Below are 22,789 nucleotides of genomic sequence, written 5' to 3' on the forward strand. Positions count from 1 at the left end.
TCAAGGCATTTATTTATAACTTTCTGTAATGGAATACTAATTGAAAACTTTTATTTGTGCGTAGTATGACGTCGGATGTATATATCCTGTAAGTGACAGATGAATTGTGGGATTTTCTGCGTCACAAACATTGTTCCGTTCCACTGTACGTTTGGCAGCTTCAATGAACAAAGCCTGTCTGCAGGAGTTATATTTGCCAGAGATGTTTAAAAGTGGGCGACAACAATCCCAGAGGACTGTTTTAGATGCCGTGTGAATTGAGTGCTGCTCCAGTTCTATGGCTGTGAGCAGGGGTGTATTTTTAAACCCAAATGAAGTCATCTTGGGTGAGGCGATTGCGCTCCCTCTTCTGTCTTTTCTCCCAGACAGCCGTTTACCATCTGCAAACTTTTGCATTATTCATAGTTTCCCCCACCCCTCGTTCTCGAAATAAAGAAATAGAAGATCAGAAGAGGGCCAGATTATTCTTCAGCCTTGTCTTTGCTATTCCTTCCAAGGGCCCTACGCAGAGCACAGAGGATGTGATGCCGCTCACTGACAGCAGGTAGTAATGAAGGCCTCTGCCAAACACGCCAGTGGGGAGCGGGAAAATCATGCCCGTCACCTCACCCCCCCATGACTACATAATTAACACTTCTATTTAAGATAAACCTCATTACTCGTTAATTAAAGGTATAGTTCATCCAAAAATGAAAATTTACTCAGGCCATCCAAGATGTAGATGAGTTTTTTGTTTCTTCATCAGATTTGGAGAAATGAAGCATTGCATCACTTGCTTACCAATGGATCCTCTGCAGTGAATGGGTGCCATCCATGAGAATGAGAGTCCATACAGATGATAAAAACATCACAATACACAAGTAATTCACACATTCCCAGTCTATCAATTAACGTCTTCTGAAGCAAAAAGATGTTTGTTTGTACGAAACCAGTCTATAATAACACTTCCTCTAGTGGAAAAACGTCCATTCCCTGTTGTCCACTCACATCAAAGTCCACCCACGTATTTGTTTAGAACTGTTTTAGCTTGTAAACGGTGCTCGATCTGGACATATTTCTCTCCTGATTCATACAAGACAAATTTTTCACTGGACAAAGTAACATTATGGAAAAATATTGTAGCCAGAAACAATTTGAAATTAAAAACGCATTGATGGTTTTATTTCTTAAAAACTCACAGATTTTTATTTTACAAGATGGTAACTGATGGACTGGAGTCGTGTGGATTATTGTGATGTTTTTATCAGCTGTTTGAAATCTCATTCTGACGGCACCCATTCACTGCAGAGAATCCACTGGTGAGTATAGTTATTCCATAAAATACAAAAGACCAGTATTCTTTCTTAGACAATTATAATATATACTCAGTATTTTCATCCTATTTCAAAAGCATTTTTCACATCTGGACAAATATGAAACCTGTCCAGTACCAAGAGGTCATATCTGACCACAAAATCAAAAGAGAAAAATAAGTATTACACAAAGAAAATAATCACATTTTCAGTACTTTTAAGACTATCAAAGTTTGTGGGTTTATTATCCTTTATTTGTCATTAAAGAGCCAGTGCTTATCATCTTCAATCAGACTCAATTAACTCATTCTCAAACTGCTTGCATGATTCTGCTGGTACATTTGCAGCCTACATAACAATGTCTTCCTCAGAGACCTCAGTGCACAGTGCAGGTACCAGCTTTGCATTTGGCGCCATCTACTGGTGTATTTTGCTATTACAGGCACTTTAACACCCCAACAAACCAATGAAAGAATTTCAGTCATCCTTGCAGTTGGTAACACATAGCAAATATGTGTTTGTGCTGATTTAGAGCCACGTGAAGCTGAGAAATTATGTCTTTAAACATCTGTAAATATGTCTTTCTTTATACTGAGAATCCTACACTACAGTGCATTTGTTGATTTCCTCAAGTGCATCGTCTTCATTCATTGCTACTGTCTTCATTGTCATCCTCAAAAGTGCCGTCTGCTCGTCCCTCGGGCTCTGGGTAATTTAGGATGTGTCTGTTGGCCTGGATGAGGTACTGCTGCTGTTTGAAATATACTTTCAGCACTCCCTTGATCACCACAAACGCAATGCCGCCCTAGAAGAGGAAAACTGGGTTAGGATTCACACTTCCTAATGTATGGTAGACTCTCAACGCTCTCGACTCTCACCAGGATGGTGCGCTGCAGGTTTGATGTGACCCTGCGGAACAGGAGGCGTCCCACCAGGTTGGCGATGGAGGGGAAGATGAGGGCGCCGCACAGGGTGCGAGACACAGAGAGATGGTCTCCTCCGTAACTGCCCTCCGCTGGGATGCGGGCCAGAGGACGGCCCACACCTGCACAAACAAATGAGATTTTCTGCTTTAAAAAGTATGCTTTTTTTAAATTATTATTAATAGCATAAGCCTACGGTATGACTGTGACAATGAATTATGTTAAGATGGTTTAAAGGAACAGTTTACCCAAAAAATTAGCTATCCACCACATAATTATACATATTAAAATGGCAGTTTTAATTTTTTCAGTCTTTATTGTAATTTTAGTTTTTATCATTTTCTTATGTGCTTTTTTATTTTTATTAGTTTTTGCAAAAAAAAAAAAAAAAAATTTGTATAAGTAATAGTTTTTTTTTTATTGATTTATTTGTATTTAATTTTAGTAATTTCAATACTTCAATGAATATCCCTTTAGTTTTCCTTTTAATGTCATTTCAATAAGTGCTTTTGTCATTTTTATTAGTTTTTATGTACTTTTTATTTAGATTTCATTTTAGTTTTATTTTATTTTATTTTATTTTTTTGTATTTTGTTAATTTTTATATTTATTAGATTTAGTGATTTGTTGATTTATTTATTTAGTGTTTTAATTTTTTTGTTTTGTACTTCTGTCATTTTTATTAGCTTTCATTTATTAGTTTTTTTTAGATTTAGCTTTATTTTTATTTCAGTTTTAGTAATATCAGTACTTGATGACTTTGCTTTTTTTAGTTTTCATTTTAATTTTAGTTCAAGTTCATATTTTGTTTTGCATTTTTTCATTATTAGCTTGTGTGCATTTTTAAATTATATTTAGCTTTAGTTTATTTTTATTGCAGTTTAAGTAATTTTAGTACTTTAACTTATTTCAGTTGGCAAAGCAACTTATTATAATATTATAATATATATAATTAATAATAAAAAAAATATTTTAAGTTTTATTAAAAAGTTTTATGAAGTTTTATTTGACATTTTATTAAAAATCTTTTTTTATTAATTAATGAAATGAAAACTAAAAGTTTGAAATAATTTTAGATTTAGTTACCAGTAACAACACTGGGATGAACTATTGCGAAGTTTAACCCCGTTTTCCACATACCAGGTACAAGCCCGCTGAAGATCTGAAGCTTAGAGGAGTGTCGTTGCCAAAGCCGCACCACGTAATCCTCCCAGCGAATCATCTTCCCCAGTACCAGCATGACAGGGATGGTGGGTAAACCCATGAGTAAGAAGAGAGGATCTGCTCGCTCCATCACATCCAGACCCTTCTTATGGCCCACCACCTGAAAACAGAGAAGAAAATGTTTTGAAAAGAGCCAAGAAGAGCCAAGCTCCTCTCATCCTCCTGTCTTTAACACACCTGCATAACCGTGACGGCACCGTAAGTGACGGCCGACCAGTAGACGGTGCCCACCACGACTCCAGCCGCGGCGAACGGACTGGCCCTGGACAGAGCTCTGTCGACCTGCTGGAGGAAGTACACCAGAGGCCCTGGACGAGAGACAAAACCACACACTTAACACTTCCCTATTAAATTAACAGAACATCAGCCAAACAGAATGTCAGAATATTAGTCATTAGTAAGCCCACACAGAATCTGGGCACTTCTGTCACATTTTCTGAGCTAATTTAAAAAATATAAAATAAATATATAATCATTTTAAATGGTAAAACAAAACAAGTGCAAAACTTATTTTATTATTATTTATATACTATTATAGTATTTCAAATTAACTTTTATTTTTATATTTAAATTTTAGTTTAGGTTTTAGTCATTTTGTTAAGATTTTAAATGGTTTTTTATGTTTTTTTTTTTTTTTTTTATAAATTGTTGGTTTCTTTATATTTTTATTCCGAAGTGTGTGTGTATGTATATATATATATATATAAGTTATTTTTATTTCAATTTTAGTTAATCATTTTAGTACTTCAACTTGCACTTATTTCATTTCAGTTAGTTGCAAAAGCAACGTTTGTAATTTTTTTGCATTTGTATTAGTTTTTGTTTTTTAATTTATCTTATTTTTTATTTCCATTTTAGTTTTAATAATTTTAGTACTTCAGTTTTATTTGTTATTTGCCAAAGCAAAAATTTTGTATTTAATTTTTTTTAATTTAACAATTTTTTTTAGTTATTTTTGTACTTTTTATATTTCCATTTAGCTTTAATTTATTTAATTTTAGTTTTACTAATTTCAGCACTAACTTTTTTTTTTTAATTTCCTTTAGTTGCCAAGATTTTATCTAATATTTGTATTTTAATCTATTTTAACTTCAATGGCAATTTCAGTCAGTAAAAATGCTTTTTAATAGTTTTAGTTAACAATAACAGCACTGCTGCAAAAGCAGAGTTGAGAGTACTACATTCTTATCAGGAGTTAAAAAATTTGGTGCATTATAGGTATGCAATGATGTGAGAATCCATGACAAGACATACAACAAAAGAGGAAAAATGTATCAGTACGTTTCCCTTCAAACAAAACATAATGGTCAAGTGCAAATACTCACCTATCTTGGGGAAAACTATCTGGTATTCAGTGCCACATTGTGGGCAGCTGACGGCTCCTCCGCTGTTTCCCTTCTGTTTTTCATCAAGCCATCGCTGTAAGCAAGACTGATGGATCCACTTGGTGCAGCCCTTACACCGGCACGGGCTGACCCACTCTGCAGCTCGATCCTCCTTCTCCGTAGCAAAACACACCCAGCAGTGCCTGTGATCGGACAACAGATCATCAGTGACCATCAGCTCTGCTAACCAGTCCTGTGATCACAGCTAATAGAGACACTCACTTCTCTGGAGGTTCATCTACACAGGCCATCTTGTGTCAGGTTCGATCCACGCTCTCCAGCTCGACCATGAGTGAGCCAGAGCAGGCTCAGCGTACAACACCTGCTAATACACACCATTAGACAGGAATGCAGTACTTCAATGCAAAAATATCTGATACATCACATCACAATGTTCATTCAATAACATTTCTACTGCAAGTGAAATATGTTTAGTGTTATAATATGGTGATCAGCACTATTATTTAACAGGGATTATAAAATAATTTTAATTATTTATTACAGTATACGACATGGTATGATACATAACATGCCAATTATATTATATTTATTCTACTTACGTCTGTCTTTGTATGAAAGATGCACAATAAATGTTTTTCTCTTATTATATTTGAGTTTTTTTTTAGTTGTTAATCAGGCCCTAGTCACGTATGAATGTCATGTCAGTGTACATTCCTCACTTAACAAACTGAAATGTAAATTCTGTTTTAATTCAGCACTATTTTCATACGGAATGCCTCGCATTAAACTAACCAAAGTTTTAACAGCTATAAACACACCAAAACCTGTCATTCAGACCACACTGTTAACCGAATTCAAACGTAGATCCTCACCTGAAGATGTTTTGTAGATGTAAATGTTTGTGATACGCGTTTAGTTTGGTTCTCCGGCTGATCTGACACTTTCAATTTCTCGGAGGACAGAACAACAACCTTATGAAGAACAACTTCCGGATAAGCCACTTCCGTAGGTCAAAATAAATGTCCCTAACTTGCTAAAATTTCCAAATGCGTGTATTCTTATTTATTTATAGTCTCACTTTTTGAAAGAGCGGACATGCATAAAACTAAAAAGTAAATTAAGTGTGTCAGATAATTGTTAAATATGCAAATTCGATTTTTATTATGATTTTGGACGGGTGCTCTCTGCTTCTGTTTTGCTTCTCGACAAAAACGATTAATTAAAGACATATATTTCTAATTATATCTGAACATAATGTATAAATAAATCAAAATAAACACTTTTAAAATAAATAAATAAATGAACAATCATCGCAAACACAGGAGGTTGTCAAACTGCGCCTGCGAATCAAATGGCTATTGGCTAAATGAGCTGTCACTCATCTCCTAGTCACGCGGGTTTGATTGGCTCCCTCCACAGTGAGGTTCGGTTGACGCATCGCCGCTCAGCCTTTGGTTATACTGCTAAGCAGCGACGGTTATTTTTTTGTTTACATGAACAGAAAATCATAAACGGTGCTACTTGCGAACGAGTTGACTGAAAAACGCACCCAAGCGCAGGCTGAACATGGAGTCTTATGATATTATAGCCAACCAGCCGGTTGTGATTGATAATGTGAGTATGATGTCAGCAGCCCTCCACACCCAGTCTGTGCTAAGAGGCTAAAGCTAATGCCATTGTGCCAAAACCTGCGCTAGCCGGCCAACGCTAAATGAGAAGTGTTTAGGAATTTATTTATTTCGATTATAATGTGCACAATCTGATGACCGTCTGATTGTTTTCAGTATGTACAGCAACACAGTGTAATATCCGTCTTTATTGCGTTATCTTGAAGCATTAGCTGCTCAGAATGATGCATCGCTATAAAGCCGATTTGTCATTCATTTCAGTGGTGCTTTGAATTAGTCTCTCAAACTTCAGCAGATGATTCAGCGTTGTACAAATTATTGTAAGACTGCAAGATGCATGGCTGTCAAAGAATATCTGTCAGATAAAATCCTGTATTTGTGCTGGAGTTATTGTTGCTAAGATGGCTGGCTGTGACCCCGCCTTACATAAACAGCCACATTTATTAGTATGAAATAGTTAATATAAGTTCGAAAATGGATTTTAGTAAATGCCAAAAGAGTTAAGCTATAGATGGAGAGCTAATAAGCCCCATCTGTTAATCAGAATTAAGGTGGGAGATCTCAAAATCTGAATGTCACTTTGACAGGTTGCTAAATTTATGAGAACTTGTTTACTCTTTAGTCTGGTTGGTTTTCTTGTTGCTCCCTCGAGCGCTGTCTCATGATTCCAGAACAAACAAGGAGGGATCAGATCATTAGATGATTCACTTTACAACACATTCACTGTTTGAGCTTTTATAGTGCACGTTTATATTGAACACGTTTATATAATATAGTTTTTAACTTGCTTAACAATTTCTCTTTCAGGGGTCTGGAGTTATTAAGGCTGGCTTTGCTGGAGATCAGATCCCTAAATACTGTTTCCCAAATTAGTAAGTAACTGTTTTATTGATATTACTATATTGGAGTAACTTTCGAAAGTGTAAGGTCATGTGATCATGTCGCACTGAAGACTGGAGTAATGATGCTGAAAATTCAGCTTTGCATCACAGGAATAAATTACAGTTTGAAATACATTCAAATATAAAGCAGTTATTTTAATTTGCAATAATATTTAACAATATCGTATGTGTATTTGGTGAAATAAATGCAGCCTTCGTGAGCATGAAAGACTTCTTTTAAAAACATAAAAAATTCTTGCCAAACAGTTTTAAGATAAATATTGTTTATTGATGTAATTTTAGCCGTCTTAAAATTTGTCAAATGATCATATTATGCGTTTTGTCTCTATAAATACTGGCATTTATTTTAATAATGTAATGTATTGTGAATGTGATGTAATAACTAGAATGGTTTATTTCTAGTGTGGGGCGGCCCAAGCATGTTCGGGTGATGGCTGGTGCCCTTGAGGGGGATCTGTTCATTGGACCCAAAGCTGAGGTAAACCTTTTTATTTTAATTGAAGAATGTCTCTCTATTAAGATTTGTTTTTCTTCTGTTTAAAGACAGTATGAAATTACATTCACAATACAGTCAACTTTCATAATGTGTCAATATTTAGCCAGAAATAATATTGTGTGCTAACTTGTGATGTTATTGGCTAATAATATTTTATGTAGGGCTGTCAAATGATTAATCACGATTAATCACATCCAAAATAAAAGTTTTGTTTACATAATATATGTATGTGTACAGGGTATATTTATTATGTATATATAAATACACACACATAAATTATATATTTAGAAAATATTTACATGTATATACATTTATATATTTATATTCTTATATTTTATATTATATATAAATATATTTAATATATAAACATAACATATTCTTCTTATATATATGTATGCATGTGTGTGTATTTATATATACATAATAAATATACACAGTACACACACATATATTATGTACACAGAAACGTTTATTTTGGATGTGATTAATCGTGATTAATCATTTGACAGCCCTAATTTTATGTATGTCATACAAAAGAAAAGTTATTATAACTTATAGACAAATAGTTTTGATTTCATGCTGCTATGTGTTGTAAATGTGTAAATGTGTTGTTTATTTCTGTTCTGTATTCAGGAGCACAGGGGGCTGCTGTCTGTCCGCTATCCTATGGAACACGGTATTGTGAAAGACTGGAATGACATGGAGCGCATCTGGCAGTACGTGTACTCAAAGGAACAGCTGCAGACCTTCTCAGAGGAGGTGCGGTTTTAGATTTGATATATTATGTGTTTAGTAGTGCTGTCAAACGATTAATCGCAATTAATTGCATACAAAATAAAAAGATTTTGTTTACATAGTATATGCGTGTGTACTGTGTGTATATATTATGTATATGTTAATACAAACACATGCATGTATATATTTAAAAAAATTTTTATATGTGTGTATTAAATATATTTATATATAATATAAATTATAAAAATATAACTATATACATGTAAACATTTTCAAAATATATACTGTTTGTGTGTGTATTTATTTATACGTAATAAATGTACACAATACACACACATATATTATGTAAACAAAAACTTTTATTTTGGTTGCAATTAATCATTTTAAGCACTAGTATTTATATACTATTATTTAAAAATAATTTATTTTGTAATACAATTTATTTTTATATTTATCTTTAAATTTATTTTATTTCTGTTTTAGTAATATTAGTACTTCAACCTAAAGTTATTTATTTCATTTAGTTTCCAAGGCAGCATTTTAAATTATTATTATTATTATTATTATTATTATTATTATTAATTTTGTTTTTTAGTTCATTTTTTTTAGTTTATTTTTTTTGTTTGTTATGTTTTTGTTTTGTGGTGATTTTTTTTAAGTTGTTATTGTTTTTATGGTAATAATAACAACAGTAAATTATGCATATCTACAGTAATAACTTAATCCTAAACCAATCCCTCACAATAACCATAACCCTATTGTGATGACATAGTTTATTAATCTTATTTAATAGTTATTAGTGTAATTTTCTGTAGCAACGTCACCTGAAAATAAAGTATAAGCTTATATTTAATTTGATCTCTGATTCATTTCAGTTACTATAAGCAATTTTTGTACAACACTGTCTTGCACTGTATTTTTCAGACATTCATATTTTTTATGTTTCTCACAGCATCCTGTACTGTTGACCGAAGCGCCGCTGAACCCCAGTGTAAAAAGTGGTGAGGGCGGGTTGGGTTTTTTTTAGAGATTTTAAGTGTGGGGGCTGTTTTTATCCATGCGGGGGGTGTTCTGTTTTTGTGTTTTTTTTTGTTTTTTTCTTCCTGTTATCAGACTTCCTGTTCCCTCTCTCATGCAAACATGTTTCCCGTCTAACAGATATGCCACAGGCCGAACCACAGGTGTGGTCCTGGACGCTGGTGATGGTGTGACACACGCTGTCCCCATATACGAGGGATTTGCCATTCCACATTCCATCATGCGCGTGGACATCGCCGGACGTGACGTCTCCAGATACCTCCGCCTCCTCCTACGCAAGGAAGGCTACGATTTCCACACTTCTGCAGAGTTTGAGGTCGTGCGCACCATCAAGGAGGTATGAGACACCGCATCTGGATTCATACCACATGTTCTTTGCAGCTCCTTCATGATGGAAATTATTTTCTAGATACGAAATGATGAAGAAATGCTGTTTTGTTTTCCAGAGAGCATGCTACCTTTCCCTCAACCCCCAGAAGGATGAAACTCTAGAAACTGAAAAAGCTCAGTACACACTCCCTGACGGAAGCACTCTAGATGTAAGAATGAGATTGCTCATATATGTTAGTGTAGCATCACGTCCTGGTTTTGTTGACATACAGTGGAGTTTCAGTTCAGGTTCTTCCTGAAGTCAACATGGCATTCAGAACCTTCCATAATGTGGCATATTTTTCTTCATTGGGATAAAGTGGACTGATAACTCGCTCATGATGGCATTGACTTGATGTGTTACTCACAGCGGTTTATCTCCTGCAGATCGGCCCAGCGCGGTTCAGGGCTCCAGAGCTTCTCTTCAGGCCTGATCTGATTGGAGACGAGAGCGAGGGTATTCATGAGGTGCTGGCTTTCGCTATTCAGAAGTCAGACATGGATCTGCGACGCACACTCTTCTCTAACATAGTGCTGTCTGGCGGCTCAACGCTCCTCAAAGGTAGAGCGAAGAGATCAGTCGAAATCATCTCTCAGTTCTCCATCCAGTGACAGAACTGAAACTCTATCTTTGTTCCTCGCAGGTTTTGGAGATCGGTTGTTAAGCGAAGTGAAGAAACTTGCGCCCAAAGACGTTAAAATTAAGGTGACTCTGCCACAGCTAAGAGATGCTAGCTTAGTGTGAGAACTGTTTTAAAATATATATATATCGTTTCTTGTTTCAGATATCTGCACCACAGGAGAGACTTTATTCAACATGGATAGGGTAAGAACAATGTGTATATATATGCCTATGTTACACAAAACTGTTTCACTACCTTTTTTTTATGTAAAGAAATTAATACCTTTATTGAGCACAGATGCATTAAATTAATCAAAAGTGACAGTTAAGACATTTATAAGGTTACAAAAGATTTAGATTTAGAGTAAATACTGTTTTTTTTTTTATAGTTCATATTCCTCAAATAGAATCCTGAAAAAAGTTCAGGGTTATTATTGTTAACTAAAACTGTTAAATCATTTTTGTTCATTGAATTAAAGCTTGAATAAAATACAATAAATATATTTTTTCTTTTTAGATATTTAAAAATAAAAAATATTAGAAGTTTAAACTAGTTTAAGCTAATTAAAGATTTATGTTCAAGCGCTAAAATTGCTAACTAAAACCGAAGTAAAAATAAATTATACATAAATTCATTTTTTAAATAAACAAAAATTAATAAAAAAGCCAAGCAAATACCAAAATGACAAAAAAGATTTTTTTTAAATGAACTGAAATACAATAAGTTTAAACTACTATAAGCTAATTAAAGTTTTAGTTGAAGCACTAAAATTGCTAACTGAAATTGAAATAAAAATAAATTACACTTAAATTAATTTTTTGATAAACAAAAAATTATAAAAAAAAGCCAAGCAAATACCATAATGACAAAAAATTAACTAAAATTTTAATTAACTGAAATGCAGTAAAAAATGAATCAATTAATAAAATTAAAGTATAAAAAAAAGAGAAAATACATCATGGCAGTAAATTACATTTTAAAATATATTAAAATAAAGTTGTGTTAAATTTTAAATATTTCACAGTATTACTTTATTTGTTTTACTTTATTGTTCATCAAACAAAGCCAGCCTTGGTGAGCATGACAGACTTCAATTTTTTTACAGACCCCGAACTTTTGAATGTTAGTGTGTGGGTTTTTTAAAATCTTTTAGTGTATTTTACTTTAGCTTTTTCCTTTTTTTGCATAGGGGATCTATCCTGGCTTCACTCGACACCTTTAAGAAGATGTGGGTCTCCAAGAAGGAATACGAGGAAGATCGCGCCCGTGCCATCCACCGGAAAACATTTTAATGGGGTTTAAGGCCACTGGCCTCCCTCATCTCTGCGGTTTCACATCCCTCTTCTCTCTCGCTTGGCCTCCCTCTGTTACCCTCTTCCCTCCCTCCCCACCCGTCCCGACAGTGAACCTGCCGGGCCTCCCATCCGCAGCTAAGGCATGCCTTCCGTACGGGACACCCGACGAATGGCACTGGGGCAGGATGCGACCGGGCATCCCTTGTCCGTTCTGCACCCAACAAACACCGAAAAAAAGGCTTTCCAGGGCATCAGTCAATACTGTTAACTATTGTTTCATTTAGAGCCAATGCTTCAATTCAGCGCTTTAGATATTTATTACACTATTTACCCTGCCCTGTATGATATTATCATATCTATTCTAATGAAACATGAAGGTGAATGTTTTACTCTGTTGTAAGAATTTCATTCCAGAACCGAAGAGATCGATCATTTTCTTTAAATGTTGCAATTGTCAGCATAGTATTTTTATTCCTATTTGTTAACGACGAGCGTATATGATAGAAAAAGGCATCGCTCACCACTACAACAATTCACTTTAATGGACACTACTGTGTTTCTTGTCCGTGTCCTTCCCCTTGACTCTCGTCTCGAGGCTGAAACCACTCTGTAGCTCAAGGGAACTAAATAATGTATACCGAAATACGAAGTACATGGTAGGTAGCTAGATTTATCGCTGCTTGACATGTCGACAAGTGTTCTTATAAGTATACAGCACATTTTAACATGGAATCATCGGTTTATGAAAAGGGGCGGCTTTAAGAAACACTTTCGAGTTGTTTACTGTCTTTTTGTTGAAATGTTGCTCTTAGAATTATGTTTGTCAGCTTTAAGTTGTAAAGCATAATTGTTACCGCATCAAAAATTGACATGATGCGAACATTAGCCCTTTCAAGTTAAGGTCTTCCTCTGAACATTTCCCATGATCCTCATATTGTTAACTCGAGAACCAGAGCTGTTGACTGAAGCTTTAATGAAGTCCAGTGAGTTTTACATTGCCATTAGACGTCTCATCATTGTGGCACGATTTCAATGTAAATTCAGACTCTCCCCGAATTCCAGATTAGTGCATGAACTCAACAGAACGACTGAGATTGTGTGTTATTTCATTGTAAATCTCATCGATGTGGATATCGAAGGCAGAGGGTGGCCGAATGGATTTAGAAGCTCTTCTGGCACTAGTATTTCTGTAGTGTTTGTTGAAAGAGAGCTGCTCTCTAATGGGAGGATGGGGTAGCAGGGTTGCGTTTAAGTCCAGTTTGTCCGACCTAAGAATCGCCTTACTCCAGTGTCGTCATTGGAAAGTCAGAGCATATTGGTTGTTTTTCTTTTTATAGATATAGAAATATCATCATAAGCCTTGTGCACAGTGGATTGCTATTCAAACAAAAAAAATAAATGACAAAAAGGACTCAAATGTACAAACCTGTTTCTTCGATTGTTGCTTTTTCATTTAATTTTGTAAATTCAGTATGATAAATAAATTAATGCTGTCTGAAAGAAGCTTCTGTGCATTATGTAAACACAAACAGCAGTGTGTGTGTTTGTCTGCTTGTGCTTTGTTGCTGATGTTGTTAACAGTGGTTTTCAAGACTGCTGAATTTTGTCACATTTAGTTTGGTGTGACTGTAATACACCAGGAACTCATATTTGTTTTTTAATGTAAGTCTAGAAGTCCCTAAATCTACTATATTAAAATTATATAATAACATATTAGAGTGAATTGCTATTATTGATTGTGAAATATCGTAAAAGTCACAAAAAAAAATCGACTATTTTATAAAGCTGTTCATTTTAACACGTTTTCTTGATGGCTCAGAAAGTCGAATTCTCCATTGAGCGCCATTCAAATGTATTCAAAGGTTTATTCATAGGGTTTTATTAGAGACAGTTAAACACACACAAAATATCACCTGTTAAATCAATCTCATCAGTTAGTACCTGACGTACAAACTAAAATAAAACGATTATAAAAAATATATTAAGTAATTGAAAACGACTGTGATTCGTCCATTACGAACAGCGCTGAGAAAAGTAACAAACACCACGTGACCTGTTACTTCATAAGCGGCCTTGATAATAGTTTTGTATTAAATGACGACACGAGAGAAATGTCAGTATCCATTGAAATGTAAATCCACAATAATATATATATATATATATACTTGATAATAGTTTTGTATTAAATGACGAATATATATATATATATATATATATGACGACACGAGAGAAATGTCAGTATCCATTGAAATGTAAATCCACAAAAGACGTTCGGTCCTTTAATCCCGCCCACCTTTGGACTCTGCGTTGTTGTACCGCGCTCTATTTTCAAAGTCCCTGATTGGCCGCAGTGATGACGGAAGTAAATAGCCTTCTTCAATAGTCGGAAATGGTTTGATGAATTACAATAACGTGGAGTTTAAAAACAATAAAAATAGACACCGAGGAGTCACAATACAAGCTCGGACATGAGAAGAGTCACGCTGTTTGTAAATGGAACCTCATACAATGGCAAGGCGAGTGTGTTTTGTTACCTCTTGTCTGCCTGATATATAATTAAAGGAGTGTTTCCTGAATTAATTACACGTTGTTGCTCCTTTCATGACTTTTATATCAGGTGGTTGCAGTTTATGGAACTCTAGCTGATCTACTGTCAGTTGCAAGCACAAAATTTGGAATAAAAGCTGCCAACATATACAATGGGAAAGGAGGTCTTATTGATGACATAGCCCTCATCAGGTAAGAACAATACTAGCTATCTAATGCATAAAACAGCTTTGTTTACGTGTGTATATTATCAGAAACATAAACCACGTTGTTTCTCTGGCACAGAGATGATGATGTCTTGTATATATCGGAAGGAGATTCTTTTGTTGGTGAGTTTGATATAACTTGGATTTGGTGTGTGATTCTCTCTTCTTCAGATCTGTCTTCAGTTGCCTTAAAATGTCATAATTTAATAATGTCCTACAGATCCACCAAATAACCTCGAGAGTCCGCATGAGTTTCATTCCTGGGCACACACTGATTGGATCACCCTCAACGTGGGAGGCCGACGGTTCACAACCACACGGTGATGTCAAAACAGATCATACTAATCTCAATAACTGTAATCCATAAACTAAACCGTCTCAACCATCGTAATCAACCATATTTTGTTTATTTATTTATTATTTTTCCCTAATATTTTCATGACAAGTAAGCAAAAACATTTAGTTCTCGTTACTGTATTGTGAAATAAAATACATGATTTAAATTTGCTTAATTATCAATAATAGTAAAATTGGTAAATACAAATAATATCTAAATTAATGTAAATATTATTTTTATTTGACAATATTTGTTGTCATGGCTTTAAGTGTGCTGATTTAAATAAAAAATATTTTACTTTATTATGATGTTGAGCATATTTAATAATAATCCTAGATGATGCCCAAACCAAACCACCGTGCCCTAAATGTGTGTGTATATATATATATATATATATATATATATATATATATATATATATGTATATGTGTATGTGTATGTGTGAAGTTCATTATTTTAAAAATAAAAGTTTTTTTTTTGATTACTTACATTTTGTAAAAAAAAATTAATAAATAAATGCATTTTATTTTAGTAAAGTTAATGCAGCATTTACTCAATTGGCCCTTTGTATGAAAAAGTTTGAGGAACTCAAACACTACAGCATTACAGTAAAGGGAATTATTGTGGGAAATGTTTAATTTAAATGAAAATTATGTCACAAAATCTTATTTAAGTAATGCAGAATATTAATTATAATTCATTTTAATTCATTCATTCATCTATATTTTAATGTTTTTGTCACCGCTGTGCTGTGTGATCAATCTAACGCTTTTTTAACACTTTTCTTTGTTTGTCAGGAGCACTTTGGTCAAAGAACCGGAGAGCATGTTGGCTCACATGTTCAGAGACAAGGGTGAGGACTGAACCAGTGTCTAATGTTCAAAATATAATTTGTGCATGTGCTTCTATTCATACTGCACTTTTTCTTCTGTCATTTCCCGGCAGATGTTTGGGGAAACAAACAGGACGAGCAAGGGGCGTATCTCATTGATCGGAGTCCAGATTACTTTGAGCCCATATTAAATTACCTGAGACATGGACAGCTCATTATCAATGATGGCATCAATCTGCTGGGTAAAACAGTAGAGACATGTACCATTTTATGTGCTTCCTAAGGGTTGTTACCGAAAACCATTATCATTTAGTTTTCCTTAAGCATCTTCCTCCCTATGAGATATATATATATATATATATATATATATATATATATATATATATATATATATACATACTGCTTTTGGAACTGGAACTTACACTTTTTTTGTGTAACAGACATTCTAATATGTAAATGAGCTCTATTACGATTGGCTAAGATCTTTGCATATGAAATGAATACCTATGAGTGTTATTTTATGCAGGCGTGCTTGAAGAAGCTCGTTTCTTTGGAATTGAACGTCTCGCTGAGCAGCTTGAAGGTGTTATAAAGGTAAAAAAAAAAAGTTAAAAAGTTTACAATAAGGTTGAAACCGTGACACATTTAATGTGGAAATAAATAACTGTGATGGCTGTTTTGTCTTGCTTTAGAATTCCCAGCCTCCCGACGATCACTCGCCCATCTCCCGTAAAGAGTTTGTGCGTTTTCTGCTTGCCACTCCGACTAAATCAGAACTTAGATGTCAGGTAGGAAGTAACTGAATATTTGCACTGTTTTTTTTTTTTTTTAATTTTATTGTGCATTATGTCAATGTAAACTGTTTCTCCCAGGGCCTGAATTTCAGCGGGGCGGATCTCTCTCGTCTTGATCTCCGTTACATCAACTTCAAGATGGCCAACCTCAGCCGCTGTAACCTCACACACGCCAACCTCTGTGGTACCAACCTGGAGAGAGCAGACCTCTCCAGTGCCAATCTAGATGTAAGGATGTACCTGTCAGGGACGGGTCCATGTCATATCTTACCCCAAAATCATTTTAACCAAAAAAGAAAATTATAGAAAATGTAAAAAAAAAAAAAATTCTTAAAGAAAATTAACCTTTTTTTTTTTTTTTTTTTTATGGATAATGAAGAATTTTATTTTATTTTAATTACAGTTAGAAAAGTCTCATTACTTTAATCTGAAAATAAAGTTATTATTTAAAAGTTTATTTTTAAATAATATTTAAAATATTTACACAACTTTTCAAAAGTTTGGAATTTATTTGATTAAAAATATATTGAATATAATTTTAAAATGTAATTTATTCCTAAAATGGCTAAGCTTAATTTTAATATGCTGATTTGTTGCTCAATCATTTTTTTTTATGATTCTTTCAGGTAACTTTTGTAACATTATAAATGTCTTTACTGTCACATGTAATCGATTTAAATCATCCTTGCCTAATTAATTAATTTATTTATTTATTTAAGAAAATGACTGACCCCAAACTTTTGAACAGTAGTATGTTTATGATGGTATTTGTTGTCATGCCTTTTAAAAACAAAAATATTCTACTATATTAAAGTAAATCAAAAAGATAAACTTATGATAATCCTCGCAGAAAATAATGGCAACTTTTACCAAAATAAAAAAAAAAGGAAAATGTCAAAACACCTTATAGTCATGAGAATTTTGGAGGAAAATGTGCTTAATTGTCATGAAAATCTTTATTGTTAAAATAGGCTTTGTTTTATCAATGCAAAATATTATTTGTGTGCATTTATGTTTGTTTTTTTCTTATTCACCCCCTCGCATCTTTTGGCTCCTTTTGTTGTAGCATTTATCCTGCATTTGTGTCTCTCTGTCTGTGACACTGATTTGGTCTTTTTGCATGTGTTTCCCAGGGCGCCAATTTACAGGGTGTGAAAATGCTTTGCACCAATGCAGAAGGGGCGTCTCTCATTGGCTGTAATTTTGAAGATCCCGCAGGACTCAAAGCGAATCTAGAGGGTAAAATGAGCACACTTGACTTCTCTTGGATCTCATATATCCCAGTATGTAACGCCTGTCATTTCCCAACAGGAGCCAATCTAAAGGGGGTGGATATGGAGGGCAGTCAGATGACGGGTATAAACCTCCGCGTGGCCACGCTGAAGAACGCCAAACTCAAGAACTGTAACTTGCGGGGGGCCACTCTGGCAGGAACCGATCTGGAGGTGAACGCACATCAGTTTTGTTTCAGAATCATTTGGTAGTTTGTCATGTCTTCACTTCTGTTTTTTTTTTTTTTTTTGTCAAACAGAACTGTGACCTGTCCGGCTGTGACCTTCAGGAGGCGAACCTGCGGGGCTCCAACGTGAAGGGGGCCATTTTTGAGGAGATGCTGACACCGCTGCACATGTCACAGAGTGTCAGATAGCCTCTTCACAGAGCAGCTTTAATTAAAAACCTACCTGCAAACTTAATTACTGTCATGTGACCTTATGCCTGTTGATTTTATCTGTTCATCTGCTGTCTACTGTTGCCTCAGATCATTTATTGTGATGCATTGCATTATTATGGATGGTGTTTGCTACATTTCTCGTGATTTGTGATTTTCTGCATTACATTGTATATTTGTGGCAAGCGTCTTCATGTGTCACTGCTGGTCTGTGAATTGAACGTCCGATATTTGTGTTTTTGCATCTGATACTTATTTAGGATTGTGGCTGTTCTGCCAATGTGCAATTTTATACCTTTTCATACGTGCCGTTTTTACACTGTTTTGCTTGTTTCACTGTTACGTGGCTTTTCTGGACTGTGCTGCATGCAGAGAGGAAAACATCTGCTGAAACCTGCTAGTTTAATGTTCCCAGCCCTGTAAAGATCCAATAAAGTCAAACACTGGAGTCTGAAAGGACCTTTTGGCTTTTTAATTTTCTATTTTCTTTTTAAATTAACTATTATCACAATTGCAATGCACTGTTTTAGAGCAGACAGTTCATCTATTGCAAGAGAAAAATCCTCATTTTTATGTTAGTATTATAATTGATTTGATTTTTATGACAATTTAGCACAGATATTTTAATCTCATTACTCTTCACTCCTAGTCTCTTTACCATTACAAATTATATTTGTTTTTTTTTATTTGAAATTGTTTTATTTTAGTTGGTTTGAAATGATTTATTTTTGAATTTCTTTTAGTTTTAGTCTATATTAACAAGCACTCTCTCTTTATATATAACTATATAAAAAATAATAAAATTACTAAAACTCCAACTAATATTAAAGTTAAAACAGAAAATATAATAATTAAAAAACAAGTTCTAAATATTTACTGGAATAATACTAGATTCACACTGATTATTTATTACATTTTTTTTAAATAATATTTAAATTTGCTGTCATGATTTATGCTGATTTAAATCAAATTCAAAATCAAATAATCAGATATTGAATGCTGAATAGTTAAAAACTAATGATAATCATTATTGAAGATACTAGAAAACAATAAAAAAGAAAAAAGTTCAAATGCATTACAGTAATGAGACTTTTTTTTTTTTGAAAATGTGCTTAATTGTGGTGAAGAATGTCACAAAATATTAATAGTCCTGTTTGACGTGTTTCATCATGAGAGTAAAGTATCATAAACCATATGAAATTATTTCAATAAGCAAGTTAAATTATGAATACTTAATATAAGTTTACTTGCTTAGCGTATGTTATGTCATAAAAACAACCGATTCGGTAGGACAAGTAAAAAATCTTCAGGATGCCAAACATCAAGCCGCCAGCAGGGGCAGCAGTGTCTAGTAACAGCACACACAATGCGTGTTGATGAGACGTGTTGCCATCTACACCTTCTGGGAACAGCCTCAGCTCATCCATGACGGTCAGCAGCTCATCACAGCAGATAAGTGCTGTAGCAGACCCTGAAATCTGTTCACTAGGATGCGCTGCCACAGAAACTGATTAGACCTGAGTGTGTGGAAAACCCATCGACAGGAGCAGATGAGCAGATCTGCTGCTGCCTGAACTCCCTGTGGTAGTAAACAACTGCCCAGCAATTAAGTATAAATATTATTTACACTTGTGCAACACTCTGACAGTTGCCATGTTATAGTAATAATTGTACAATTTTCACTTCAACAATTTGCACTAGATTATTATTAGTGTTCATAAATCATACACTTAATATTTTGTTATATATAAATGCTTCTGATAGTGCTTAATAACACCATTTAAAGGAACAGTTTTTCCTCTTCTTTTTAAGAAAATCTTTTCCGTGTAATGACAGTGAATAAGGTCCGGGTCTGTCAAGCTCCAAAATTACTAAAAATGTACCATTAAGCTACTCCATATTACTCGTGCACTATATTCCAAGTCTTCTGTAGTCGTACAACTACTTTTAAGGCACTTTTACCCATGATATTCTTAAAACAGCATTTGGTTCGGTGTATTGGACATGTACTAAGGTAATGCCATAGAGTTCTCTGGTATTCTCTCAATAGAGTTCTGCAGGGATGTGCTGCGTCTCAATGTGCCTACTTATACTACGCCCTTAAAGTATGTACTCTTTTGGTGAAGAAAAAGTGCACACTTTTGAGTGTGTAGTAGACGAGTAGGCAAGCTTTAAAACATACTATCACGTCACACAATTGCATCTTTAATGGACTGCTCTGTGGCACCTGTTACACACACCCTGTCACTGTAAACTGCCTGTCAATCATCTCGTCACGGTTAACATCCTCCACATTTCATTTAACTTCCTACCATACCTGAGAGAAAAGAAGTAGCTCGTTGATCTGCCAGTCACGGGTCTTTCATGCGGAGAACTCTGCTCGTAATTTCTGCATAATGATGCATTTAAAAGTTAACGACCAAGTGGATGTTTATTAAAGTTCACATTGCTGTTTGTAGATTAAATATAACACGAATAACAATAAATAAATATTTTTATACCAGGTTAAATGTTGATTATTAGTAACTCAAACCCCTTTTTGTGAACCTCTCTACCTAACCATCGATCGTGCGCGCATCCGCCACGTTTGTAGTTTTTCTAACGCGTTTTATTTATGTTTGTAGTTCTGGACTGAATCCTTCGCTAAAGCACAATGGATTGTGGGCAATTTTAACCATTAGAGTGTGCACGGATCCACACTTCAAAAATCAACCTGAAATAGAAGACCATCTCGGGACTTTAGGCATACTATTTTCAACATACTATGCTTTGGGACACACTTATCCTAATCTCACATAGGCCTACTATTTAGGATGGATAGTATGAGCATTGAGACGCAGAGGTGGTGTTTTTATATGCCAAAACCTGGAAATGAGTTAGCATTTTAACGTCCCCGTCAATAGGTTTTTTAATGGGTTTTTGGTTAAATGTCCGAAATAAGGCCCGTGGTTTACATAAGTTCAAGATATTTTCATTAAATGCAGCAGTACTTAACTTTTTAGTTGCTAACAAATGGCTAAATGGGCCTACAGAGGTCATAATGGACATTAAACGTCATAACAACCAAACACGTAAACCCATCATCTACTAGCTTCATGGTGGTGACGTCGAAGTCAAAAGACTGTGTTGTATTTAGTTTATATCCTATGTTTAGCCTTTTACATCAGGAGATTGTAATTAGGCTTCAATATACATAAGAGTTGTGTTCGTTTGAAAGGATTATCACGAGCAATCTTAAAGTTTTGTTGGTGACAAATCTCATTTTCTGCAATAATCTGAAAGTCAAGGGGGAAAAAAATCTTATTTGTTCTTTTGTTACGAGAACCAGGGTGATGCTCACTTCTGGTTTGGCCTACAAAAATGCATCATCGCTGCATGATAATCACTCAGCCAGCACTGCTGTTATTTCAGGTGCTTCACTTTTGGGAAACTTACAAGTGGCATTTTGTTTGGACTAGATAAGTCGTTGATATTATGGTTTAAGGTTTAGATTCGGATGTTAGCAAGTTATTTTAGCGCTGTATTTACGAGGAACTTCTGAGTAATATCCTGCATTTTGTAGTTAAATAATTTTTCCAGTGCTTTTACGTGCACTTCCAGTCACACTGCACTTGTGTATTTTGATGACACATTTGCCGCTTAAATATTTTTTTTGGCTTTTCAACTAAAGTTGCAACTTCAGAAATGGTGCACGGTCAAGCGTTCCTGTTTTTAAACGCATCCCACGTTCACCTCCTCTCTCTCATTCCCTCAGTGTGAAGGTATGAGTGTGTGTTTGTCCTCCTCACATGGACGGTCCTCACGACCAGCTGCAGTAGCCGGCCCACATACGCCCACACGCACATGAGGCCCTTCCTCCCGCCCACTTCCTCTATCCACAGGCCTGCCAGCGTCCGGCCCAGGGACGGTCTGACCCGAGAACTCCCCACTCCTTTTCCTGTGAGCCCCAGCGGTGACGACCGCAGAGTTATTAGACCTAATGGACATCTGGGTTCCATTAAAGACGGGCCTGTGTTGTATGTTGGCTGCAGAAAAGATCTACCACTGTTTCTGTTTTTAAGTCACCAGGGAGTATTTTAGCAAACCCCAGAATGATACAACAACACTTCATTTATCATCTAAGTACAGTCGGGTTTTCTGTGGTATCAAAGCATCAGAAAATGTGTGGAATGCCAGCGGGACTTAAACGCAGGTTATTTCATACCTGTGGTTGTGATGTTTGGTTATGGTAATACAGGAGTAAAGGTGCCTATTTAGTAGCACAAGAAAACCTTACTTTCTACATCCACTGCCCTTCTGTGTAAAACTAACATGCATGTGTGAATTTCATCTAATCCACCGGTCTCCAGGTCACAATTTACCCTATTTACACTATATCATTCAAACTTTGGGATTGGTTAGATTTTTTTAAATACTTTTAAAAGACATCTCTTATGCTTACCAAGGCTGCATTTATTTGATCAAAAATACAGTAACAGCAGTAATATTGTGAAATATTATTACAATTTCAAATAACTGATATCTATTTGAATA

At 34.8% G+C, this 22,789-nt stretch overlaps 3 protein-coding genes across 5 annotated transcripts; 2 read left to right on the top strand and 1 right to left on the bottom strand.

The window, feature by feature from the left end:
* Window positions 1-1,524: 1,524 nt before the first annotated feature.
* Window positions 1,525-14,256, bottom strand: LOC109110622 (E3 ubiquitin-protein ligase MARCHF5). Of its 3 annotated transcripts, none has more exons than XM_042733084.1 (7): window positions 14,131-14,256; window positions 5,047-5,154; window positions 4,765-4,967; window positions 3,617-3,747; window positions 3,356-3,539; window positions 2,171-2,337; window positions 1,525-2,097 (listed from the first exon to the last, which is right to left on the bottom strand). In XM_042733084.1, the coding sequence occupies exons 2-7, from the start codon at window positions 5,073-5,075 to the stop codon at window positions 1,936-1,938; spliced, it is 876 nt and encodes a 291-aa protein (XP_042589018.1). In that variant the 5' UTR covers window positions 5,076-5,154; window positions 14,131-14,256; the 3' UTR covers window positions 1,525-1,935. The 3 variants fall into 3 exon arrangements, with proteins under 3 accessions (XP_042589018.1, XP_042589016.1, XP_042589017.1); XM_042733082.1 differs by lacking the exon at window positions 14,131-14,256 and adding an exon at window positions 5,658-5,806 and having other exon boundaries at window positions 5,047-5,146; XM_042733083.1 differs by lacking the exon at window positions 14,131-14,256 and adding an exon at window positions 5,658-5,791 and having other exon boundaries at window positions 5,047-5,149.
* Window positions 6,190-13,371, top strand: LOC109060899 (actin related protein 1B). Its single transcript, XM_042733085.1, is given in 11 exon segments — window positions 6,190-6,399; window positions 7,221-7,285; window positions 7,718-7,793; window positions 8,445-8,570; window positions 9,499-9,614; window positions 9,705-9,921; window positions 10,031-10,123; window positions 10,341-10,515; window positions 10,598-10,659; window positions 10,739-10,779; window positions 11,766-13,371. Coding segments are annotated over 11 exon segments (1,122 nt in total). The 5' UTR covers window positions 6,190-6,351; the 3' UTR covers window positions 11,869-13,371.
* On the top strand, window positions 14,254-18,712 carry LOC109060898 (BTB/POZ domain-containing protein KCTD9-like). Its single transcript, XM_042733081.1, has 12 exons — window positions 14,254-14,387; window positions 14,489-14,610; window positions 14,704-14,747; window positions 14,845-14,944; window positions 15,759-15,814; window positions 15,907-16,035; window positions 16,320-16,387; window positions 16,486-16,581; window positions 16,666-16,815; window positions 17,721-17,826; window positions 17,899-18,032; window positions 18,119-18,712. The coding sequence occupies exons 1-12, from the start codon at window positions 14,340-14,342 to the stop codon at window positions 18,233-18,235; spliced, it is 1,170 nt and encodes a 389-aa protein (XP_042589015.1). The 5' UTR covers window positions 14,254-14,339; the 3' UTR covers window positions 18,236-18,712.
* Window positions 18,713-22,789: the final 4,077 nt, after the last annotated feature.

The sequence above is a fragment of the Cyprinus carpio genome, chromosome B10 (genome assembly GCF_018340385.1).
Source record: "Cyprinus carpio isolate SPL01 chromosome B10, ASM1834038v1, whole genome shotgun sequence".
Taxonomy (NCBI): Eukaryota; Metazoa; Chordata; class Actinopteri; order Cypriniformes; family Cyprinidae; genus Cyprinus; species Cyprinus carpio.

Bases quoted from the DNA above. Each gene is read 5' to 3' on its own strand.
- LOC109110622 (XM_042733084.1), bottom strand. From the start codon at position 5,075: ATGGCCTGTGTAGATGAACCTCCAGAGAA. The intron at 4,968-5,046 runs GTGAGTGTCTCT...GTCCGATCACAG, and splicing joins GTAGATGAACCTCCAGAGAA to GCACTGCTGGGTGTGTTTTG. The intron at 3,540-3,616 runs GTGTGTTAAAGA...CTCTGTTTTCAG, and splicing joins GTGCCGTCACGGTTATGCAG to GTGGTGGGCCATAAGAAGGG.
- LOC109060898 (XM_042733081.1), top strand. From the start codon at position 14,340: ATGAGAAGAGTCACGCTGTTTGTAAATGGAACCTCATACAATGGCAAG. The intron at 14,748-14,844 runs GTGAGTTTGATA...AATGTCCTACAG, and splicing joins GGAAGGAGATTCTTTTGTTG to ATCCACCAAATAACCTCGAG. The intron at 17,827-17,898 runs GTAAAATGAGCA...ATTTCCCAACAG, and splicing joins ACTCAAAGCGAATCTAGAGG to GAGCCAATCTAAAGGGGGTG.